A 10,803-nucleotide genomic window follows, 5' to 3' on the forward strand; every position below is an offset into this window, starting at 1 on the left:
AAGAAAATTTCAGGTGAATATCCCTGAAAAACATCGATGCGAAAGTCCTCAATAACATACTGGCAAACCAAACCCAGTAGCACATCGAGAAGCTTATACACCACAATCAAGTTGGCATAATCCCTGGGATGCAAGGCTGGTTCAACACATGCAGATCAATAAACGTAATACATCACACAAAACCAAGGACAAAAACCACATGATTATTTCAATAGATGCAGAAAAGGACTTCGATAAAATTCAACACCCTTTCATGTTAAAAACACTCAATAAACTAGGTATTGATAGAACATATCTCAAATAATAAGAGCTATTTATGACAAACCCACAGCCAGTATCATACTAAATGGACAAAAGCTGGAAGCATTCTCTTTGAAAACTGGCACAGGACAAGGATGCCCTATTTCACCACTCCTATTCAATATCGTATTGGAAGTTCTGGCCAGGGCAATCAGGCAAGAAAAAGAAATAAAGGGTATTCAAATAGGAACACAGGAAGTCAAATTGTTTCTGTTTGCAGATGACATGGTTGTGTATTTAGAAAATCCCATCGTCTCAGCCCAAAAACTCCTTAACCTGATAAGCAACTTCAGCAAAGTGTCAGGATACAAAATCAATGTACAAAAATCACAAGCATTTCTATACACCAATAACAGACAAACAGAGAGCCAAATCATGAGTGAACTCCCATTCACTATTGCTACAAAGAGAATAAAATACCTAGGAATATAACTTAATGGGACGTAGAGGACTTCCTCAAGGAGAACTACAAACCACTGCTCATGGAAATAAGAGAGGACACAAACAAATGGAAGAACATACCATGCTCATGGATAGGAAGAATCAATATCGTGAAAATGGCCATACTACCCAAAGTAATTTATAGATTCAATGCTCTCCCCATCGAGCTACCATTGACTTTCTTCGCAGAATTAGAAAAAACTAAATTTCATATGGAACGAAAAAAGAGCCTGTATAGCCACGACAATCCTAACCAAAAAGAACAAAGATGGAAGCATCACCCTACCTGACTTCAAACTATACTACAAGGCTACAGTAACCAAAACAGCATGGTACTGGTACCAAAACAGACATATAGACCAATGGAACAGAACAGAGACTTCAGAAATAATACCACACATCTACAACCATCAGATCTTTGACAAACCTGACAAAAATAAGCAATGGGGAATGGATTCCCTATTTAATAAATGGTGTTAGGAAAACTGGCTAGCCATATGCAGAAAACTGAAACTGGACCCATTCCTTACACCTTATATAAAAATTAACTCAAGATGGATCAAAGACGAAAATATAAGACCTAAAACCATAAAAACCCTAGAAGAAAACCTAGGTAATACCATTCAGGACATAGGCATGGGCAAGGACTTCATGACTAAAACACCAAAAGCAATGGCAACAAAAGCCAAAATTGGCAAACGGGATTTAATTCAACTAAAGAGCTTCTGCACAGCAAAAAAAAAAAAAAAAAAAAAAAAAATCATTAGAGTGAACAGGCTAACAGGCTATCTTTTGAATGGGCAAAAATTTTTGCCATCTATCTATCTGTCAAATGTCTAATATCCAGAATCTATAAGGAACTTAAACAAATTTACAAGAAAAAAAATAGCCCCATGAAAAAGTGGGCAAAGGATATGAACAGACACCTCTCAAAAGAAGACATTTATGCAGCCAGCAAACATTGGGAAAAAAGCTCATCATCACTGGTCATTACAGAAATGCAAATCAAAACCCCAATGTGATACCATCTCACACCAATTAGAATGGCAATCATTAAAAAGTCAGGAAACAACAAATGCTGGAGAGGATGTGGAGAAATAGGAACGCTTTTACACTGTTGGTGGGGGTGTAAATTACTTTAACCATTGTGAAAGACAGTGTGGTGATTCCTCAAAGATCTAGAACCAGAAATACCATTTGACCCAGCAATCACATTACTGGGTATATACCCAAAGGATTATAAATCATTCTACTATAAAGACACATGCACACGTATGTTTATTACAGCACTATTTACAATAGCAAAGACTTGGAACCAACCCAAATGCCCATCAATGATAGACTGGATAAAGAAAATGTGGCACATATATACCATGGAATACTCTGCAACCAAAAAAAAGAATGAGTTCGTATCCTTTGCAGGGACATGGATGAAGCTAGAAGCCATCATTCTCAGCAAACTAACACAGGAATAGAAAACCAGACACCACATGTTATCACTCATAAGTGGGAGTTGAACGATGAGAACACACGGACATAGGGAGGGTAACATCACACACTGGGCCTGTTGGGGCATGGGGAGCAAGGGGAAGGATAGTTTTAGGAGAAATGCCTAATACATGTGGGGCTTAAAACCTAGATGACAGGTTGATGGGTGCAGCAATCCACCAAGGCACATGTATACCTATGTAATAAACCTGCACGTTCTGCACATGTATCCTAGAACTTAAAGTATATTTTAAAATATATAAAATGAAAAGACCTTTTTTCTTATTTCTTTTATATCACTTTAAAAGTATTGAAAACAAACAAAATCCCACAATGTATTATAAGGTTTAACACATGTAGAAGTAAAACATATGACAATAATAGGAAAAAAACGTGAGTGGAGGAATAGAAGTACGTTAAGTTCTTATCTTACACTTGAAGTGGGCTGTGATAAATTAAAGTTATATACTATAAACCCTAAAGGAACCACTAAAAGAACAAAGCATTGTATCTAATATAATCCAAAGAGATAAAATGGAATAATAAGGCCGGGCGTGGTGGCTCAAGCCTGTAATCCCAGCACTTTGGGAGGCTGAGACGGGCGAATCACGAGGTCAGGAGATCAAGACCATCCTGGCTAACACGGTGAAACCCCGTCTCTACTAAAAATACAAAAAACTAGCCGGGCGAGGTGGCGGGCGCCTGTAGTCCCAGCTACTCCGGAGGCTGAGGCAGGAGAATGGCGTAAACCCGGGAGGCGGAGCTTGCAGTGAGCTGAGATCCGGCCACAGCACTCCAGCCCGGGCGACAGAGCAAGACTCCGTCTCAAAAAAAAAAAAAAAAAAAAAAAAAAAAAAAGGAATAATAAATAATAATGCAAAAGAAGGTAGAAAAAGAGGAAAAAGTGAATAAAGAACAAATAGAAAGCAAAAGCAAAATAGTAGATTTTAAACCAATCATATCAATAATCAAATTAAATAAAAATGGTCTAAACATCCTGATTCCTGATTAGAAGGCAGAGACCATCAAATTGGAAAAAAACCAAAAAAACAAATAAAAAACAAGACCCAACTCTAGGTTACCTATAAGAAACCCGATTAAATATAAAAACAATTCAGGTGTGGTGGCACATGCTTGTCGTCCCAGGCTACTCAGGAAATAGGAGTTGAAGTCCAACATGGGCAATATTGCAAGACTCTGTCTCTAGAAATAAAATTTTGAAATGTTTAATTTGAAAAATCTATAAAAACACAAATAGGGCTGGGTGTGATGGCTCAAACATGTAATCTCATGGCTTTGGGAGGCTAAGGCGGGAGGATCCCTTGATGCCAGGAGTTCAAGAACAGCCTGGGCAACATGGAAAGACCCCATCTCTACAAAAAAATTAAAAGTTAGCCAGGTGTGGTGACGCATGCCTGTAGTCCTGGCTACTTGGGAGGCTGGGGCAGGAGGATCACTTTAGCCTAGGAGTTCAAGGTTACAGTGAGCTATGATCATGACATTGCATTCCGGCCGGGGTGATGGAATGAGACCATGTCTCAAAAAAGCCCCACATGTAAGTTAAGAGTAAAAGGATGAGGCCAGGCATGGTGGCTCACACCTGTAATGCCAGCACTTCGAAAAGTTGAGGTGGACAGATCACTTGAGGTCAGGAGTTCGAGTCCAGCCTGGCCAACATGGTGAACCCTCATCTCTACTAAGAATACACAAATTAGCCGGGCATGGTGGTACATGTCTGTAGTCCCAGTTGGGAGGCTGAGGCAGGAGCATCACTTGAACCCAGGAGGCAGAGGCTGCAGTGAGCCAAGATCATACCATTGCACTCCAGCGTGGGTAACAGAGTGAATGAGACTCCATCTCAAAAAAAAAAAAAAAGAAAGAAAAGTAAAAGGATGAAAAAAGATATGCCATGTTAATATTATTCAAAAGAAAGCCAAAATATTTATATTAACATCAGCCAAAGCAGATTTCGGAAGAATAATAACAGGGATAAAAGGGAATATTTCATGATAAAGAGTCAACTTATCAAGAGAACATAACAATCCTAAAAGTTTACACTCCTAACAACAAAGCTTCAAAATACATAAAGCAAAAACTGATAGAACTGAAAGGAGAAACAAACAAATATAAATTTTAGTCAGAGATTTCATCAGTCCTCCCCCAACAATTGATAGAATAAGTAGACAGAAAGTAGTAAAGTTGCCTCAGAAGGAGCAGACAAAAAAAACAGAAAATCAGTAAAGTAGAAGACTTGAACAACACTATCAACCAACTTAACCTAATTGACATAGAACACTCTATCCAAAAACGGCAGGATAAAACATAGTTTTCAAGCACCCATGGAAGATTTACCAAAAGAGACTATATTCTGGGCCATAAAACAAGTCTCCATAAATTTAAAAGGATTCAAATAATTAGAAGTATATTCTCTCACCACAATGGGATTAAATTAGGAAGCAGTAACAGAAAGAAATCTGGAAAATCCCATATTTGGAAATTAAATGACATGTTTCTAAATAACCCTGGGTCAAAGAAGAAATGAAAAGAAAAATGAGCAATTATTTTTATATAAATGAAAATGAAACATACTATATCAAAATTTGTGAGGTACAGCTAAATCAATATTTATAGGAAAACTTGTAACATTAAATGCCTCTATTATAAAAGAAATATCTTAAATCAAAATGTGGTCTCCAAAACAATATTAGCATCTCATGGGAACTTGTTAGAAATGTAAATCCTTGGACCCTAACTGAGACCTACTGAATCAGAAACTCTAAGGGTGGAGCCCAGCAACCTGTGGCCCTCTCGGTGATTCTGATGCACATTCAAGTTTTGAGAACCACTGTATATACTATTGGAGTGTTGTTTTTATTGTGCTAGGGTGTGTTCTTCAGTAAGGAATATACACAGTTTATACTGCTCTGAAGTCCATATCACTTAAAAACAATCTTGTTTTGAATAGTCTGTTAATCTTGTGTTAAATTTAGAATACTTAAAAATGTCCCATGCTCAAAGAGTCCTGCAAGTAATTAACCCTAGAAATAATGCCTCATTTGCTAAAAAGACACAAACTTCAAAAGCCATAGGTACAATTTTCTTGAAATCTAGAAAGGGATAGAAGACAAACATCAGGGGGGACTATGACCTCATTGAATACTTCCTACTATTCATTCTAGGCTCTTCATGTGGGAACCAAATGTAGTCAACTAAATATCAATCAAGGAACAAAGACATGTTAAATCTAAATGGCTGGTAATACAAAAATAATTTGCTTAAAATATGGTTTTATATGTACACTTGAATGTAAATTTGCTGTTTTGGAAAGTCACCTCAAATGAAATACTGAAGCCCTAAAATAAGCACTAATTTAGAAGCATTAACTCCTATAGTGGTAGGTGTCATCTTTTCAACTAGTTTGATGCACCAATCTCAAGCATATCTATTCTCCATCTAAATTTGCTGGTTCACATCTGTGCTGGGAGAGGGAGATAGAAATTCTGGCTTTAATGGGCTTTAGTTATAACTTCTGTTAGTCAGGAGTAAACAAAATCCACACTGTATCAAGACAGTTAACTGACAAGTATAGATGAGAATTTCAATAACAACTTGAAAGCAACATTTGCCATGGAAGAAATGTAATATGAGTAATCTATTAATCTCAATTTATTACCTGACAGTCTTCAAAAATAAAGGGAAAAACATACTGAAGTTCTTCTAGTATTCTAGTCTCCAAAGGAAAAATATAATCCAGTCTACACCAGGCTTCCTTCCTCTCCCCAATCTTTGCTGATTTCATCAGCTTTGGTTCTTTCTAAGACATTTCCTTCTGCTCTTTTCTGTGCTCTTGAACAGAGGCCCACAACAGCTGCCTATGGGGCCATGGGAGTATAATTAATCAAGTAATCAGCTAGCCAACACTGTTAAAATGTTTTAATATCAATGTAAAATGAGATCAGAGTTTTACAAGCAGATTTCAGAACACGAACATTGATTTCCAAAATGGTTTCTCTCCTTTCAGAAGCCTAAAGATGAACATATACAAAACTTAGGCGTTTTTATAAAAAGCATGGTTTTTTTTTCTATTTTAATACATCTACAGTTGACAAACATGCAAAATAACTAATTTCCAAATCAAAGGTCTCTAGCAGAAACATCCAAATTAAAAATGAAGCATTTAAATTTACTTACTGGCCATGAAATCCAGCAAGAAACCACCCTTTCTCCCACACTTCAGAAAAACCACCAATTCCTTCCTAGAGGATTGATGGCATTAACAGTACTTGGCTCTCCCTTGTCAGCTTCCAGATATCCCCGATTCAATCTTGTAAATTAATATTACAGTTCCAATTAGTGAAAATGCCCCACCATCTTCTTCACTGCATTACAGCTTAGCAAGGCACCTACCAACAATGCAGTTTGGGAAATGAGCCATGAAGAACATAATGGCCTGAGAGTTAACCATACATCCTAGGTCTGCCAATTGAATGAGGACATTAATGGGAATGTAAAATTCCAGGAGACATTCTTTTATTCTCCTCTCCAAGTTATTAGCATGTCCAGTATCAGAAAGAAAACAGTACAGGAATGTGGCAATAGCCACATCTATGAAGCCTTACTAGAGCTAAAACCAAACTAAACAAAATGCAAACTACAGTGGGACAAAGAACTGACTCTCATTTGAGTTTTATTTGTGGCTTCAAGCAATCTCCAAAATAAGAGGCTCATAAATTAGGAAATAATTTTAATGCACTGAGGATTCAGTAATTTACATTAGAATATTATTAAAATTTATGTTTTGAAAGAGTGCCATGTACTTCATTGTTGAATTTGGTGCCAACAGTAAACAAATAACTAAATGAGATATAACCTCAAATATATGCACTTCCAAAACTAAAAAGCATTTTAATATGTTTTTCTCTGCCTCTCAATTGAATCAGTAAAACAAATAGAAAATCAAAACATGATTGTAATATTACACACGATAATTATTTTACTTAAATAACTTAGTCTGTTCCAAAGTATTTCTGTCCAAAATGTGTAGGTGCAACAGGATGAACTTCAGTAGTTAAAATTGTGATCTCTGGAAACTCCTGAATGATTGATTTGGCACCTTCAAAAAAAAAAAAAAAAGTATTATGGTAGGATGTTTTGGTAACACCAATTGTAATTCAGGAATTTTGTAGTTATTGCCACTGGGTCTAAAATTGACAGAAGACAGAGAGCAATGATCTTTGAATACCTAATCAGACTTGGTTAATCTCTTCCCTTTTATAAAGTCTGAAAAGCTTTGACAGTAGTCAAGACTATGCCTCCTCCATCTCACTAATACATTCTTAGAATTATTATTTTATACTCAAGTTGAAAAATATAGTTATTCAGTTACAGAAATTTCCCCCTGAAGAGTATTTTTTATTTTATTGTATTTTAAAGGTGACTGTAATAGAGTGAATACAGTCATTTTTAAAATGAGGATCACAGGCCAGGCACAGTGGCTCAAACCTGTAATCCCAGAGCTTTAGGAGGCTGAGGCAGAAGGATCACTCAAGGCCAGGAGTTTGAGACCAGCCTGGGCCACATGGCAACACCCCATCTCTATTTAAAAAAAAAAAAATTAAAGAGGATCACACATAAGATAATGGTTTCCCAACTGAAACACTATGAAACAAGTGCAGTGTTTCATAGCGTGGTTGTTTTTCACAGAAAAAGCTGATGTGTCAGAGCACACCAGCTTTTTAGAAGTTAGGACTCTAGCTTATCGAGAGAGGAACAGATAGGGAAAGAAAACAAGGACTAGGATGTTCAGTGTAGAGTGATTTGGCATAAGAAAAAATGTGAAAGTATGTAAATAACTCACACTAAGGAAATGGTTAAATAAATAACACATATTCAAAGGATATAATATATAACTGTTAAATCATGTTTTTGGAAAATATTGAATGGCATCAAAAAATGTACATGGCAAATGTAAAAATGTAAAAAATGTATAAATAACAGCATTAGAATCACATTAAATGTTATCACCAAGCTTAGAGATGACCAATACAAATTATGACTATTTTAATTACCCTGTCAAACTAAAAATCCACAGCAAATCCTGCCACAGAATACAATTTTTCAGCTGTAAATGTCAAAGAATAGTACATCATTCTCATGTATACTATTAGAACTAAAAAGAGTAAAAAGAGTACTTTTCCATTCCCAAAGGCAAAAATTTTAATAATTATTGGATTCTCTCAATATTTTCAATGCCACCTGTGTTATATATATAAATGATAATTAAGCAAATCACCTTTTGTTGCCACCAACATTTGAACTACAAGTAATATTTGGTTATGAAACAGCAAAGTAATCAATCAAACAGGCCATAATTCCTATCAATAATCTACTGAAACCAGCTTTCCCAAATAGATATACTGTAGCCTCTTCAGAACTGGCTAAGACTTAGAAATTTTGGAAATGAGAAAACACCTGACTAGAGAAACCATACATTGCCCTTTTTAAAAATTATGAAGCAAATACAAATTCATTGTAGAATACTTGAAAAATACCAATTTAAAGCTTAAAAATAAAATGAAAAGCACTTAGAATCCCACCAACCTAAGATAACCACTATTAACATTGTGTATGCATTTTGAAACCAAAATTGAAACAACATTGTCTGTCTAGCCTCTCATGCTAAGGAAAGATTTATTAGGTTCCATATTAAATCCAACTCTGATTTTTGTAATTAAAATAGTCATAATTTGTACCAGTCATCTCCAAGCTTGGTGATAACACTTTACCCTATTCTAATGTTGTTATTTTTATACTGCTTTTTTACATTTACCATGTACATTTTTGGATGCCATTCAATATTTTCCAAAAACATGATCTAACAGTTACATAATAGTATATCCTTTGAATATATATTATTTATTTAACCATTTCCTTATTGTGAGTCATTTGTATACTTTCATATTTTTTCTTATACCAAATAACTCTACAATAAACATCCTAGAAGCTAAATTTCTACATGCACCTATAATTATTTTCTTAAAATATATTCCCAATTGTTCTATAATGTATGGCAAAAAACACTAGGATCTTAAGTTAGGTACACCTCCTTCAGGAAACGGAGAACACACAGTTCTCTCTGCCCTTTGAGCAGAAGTCTAATTTTAAAAACTTCCGCTCTTCACTTCACACTGCAAAGATTGCTTCAGTAAGACTGCAGGGCTAGCTAGAACCTTATATTTCTTGCTGTTTGTGAGCAGTTCTCAGGCCTCAGGGAAACACGAACCTTTCAGTCATTTGCAGGCCAAACCAGGAAAACAACTGCAATTCTTTTAAATGGCGTTAGTTCATACTTCTCCATTTGCATTTAAACATTAGAATGGTATAAAATGTTATCAGTAAGCTTAGAAATGACAAACACAAGTTATAATTACCAAAATTAGATTCAGATTTAATGTGAAATCACATAAACTTTTCCTCTGGATTAGAAGCTAGAAAACGCATATTTACCCACCTCAGGTCTATCTGGAGCCCTAGTTACTGCCTCATGCTGAACTCACCATGAGGAGTGGAGAACAGACTGAGTAGGATGATAACACTGGGTTGAACTCCATGTTCTATAAGAACCTTTACAGCTTCAATTACAGTATTTCCAGTGCCTGAAATCAAAAGATAACCAAATGCATTAGCAACCTTAACATTAATTTTAAAAAGTCTTTTTTTTTTTTTTTTTGAGACTGGGCTTCACTATGTCACTCAGGCTGGAGTGCAGTGGCATGATCTTGGCCCATTGCAGCCTTGACCTCCCAGGCTCAAGCCATCCTCCCACCTCAGCCTCCCAAGTAGCAGGAACTATAGGCACATGCCACCACACCCAGCTACTTTTCTATTTATTGCAGAAATGGGGTCTCCATATGTTGCCCAGGCTGGTCATAAACTCCCGGGCTCAAGTGATCCTTCCACCTCGACCTCCCAAAGTGCTGGGATTACAGGTGTGAGCCACAGCACCCAGCCACAAAATGTCTTTGAAGCAAGGGCAATATAGCAATCTAACATAAGAAACCACTTCATTTGAAGGTACTTGTTCTTTATCCATACTATTTTCAATAATGAACATGACACATACACTTTTGAGTTATCAAATACTGAGCCCTAAATTCATTTAGTATATGAGCTATCAAATTTAACATATTCCCTCTCACCTCCCTTAAAGACCATGCCAAGTGTGGACTGAGTAAGCTTAAGAAAGAAAACAGAAGAGCAGGAAAAAATATTACCTCCAGAGAGAATAAATTATTGAGGAAAATCACTGCTGTACTCATTAGGCTAAAGAGGAGATATGTTTCAATATATTTTCTGCATTCTATATATTTTGCCTCATTAAATCATTTGTTTCAATGTGTTCAAGACAGAAGCTTGTTGGGACTAATAAGGTCTGACTACTGTATATTCTCTTATTATGCAATAAAACCTCTCCAGTGAACTGCCCGGGGCAGTTTTCCCAACTGAGAAAAACACATTTAGTTTTTTTTGTTTGTTTGTTTTGTTTTTTTTTTTGTTTTTTTTAATTTATTTTTT

At 36.0% G+C, this 10,803-nt stretch overlaps 1 protein-coding gene across 1 annotated transcript in view; it reads right to left on the minus strand.

The window, feature by feature from the left end:
• Positions 1 to 6,147: 6,147 nt before the first annotated feature.
• Positions 6,148 to 10,803, minus strand: part of UPRT (uracil phosphoribosyltransferase homolog) — a 29,440-nt gene continuing 24,784 nt past the window's right edge. Inside the window, exons 5-6 of the mRNA XM_023202516.1 lie at positions 9,786 to 9,884; positions 6,148 to 7,342 (exon numbers count right to left, since the gene is read on the minus strand). Of these exons, the coding sequence (XP_023058284.1) occupies positions 7,236 to 7,342; positions 9,786 to 9,884 (206 nt within the window). The 3' untranslated portion in view covers positions 6,148 to 7,235. The remainder of the gene's footprint in view (positions 7,343 to 9,785; positions 9,885 to 10,803) is intronic.

This window comes from Piliocolobus tephrosceles, chromosome 12 (assembly GCF_002776525.5).
Source record: "Piliocolobus tephrosceles isolate RC106 chromosome 12, ASM277652v3, whole genome shotgun sequence".
Lineage (NCBI taxonomy): Eukaryota > Metazoa > Chordata > Mammalia > Primates > Cercopithecidae > Piliocolobus > Piliocolobus tephrosceles.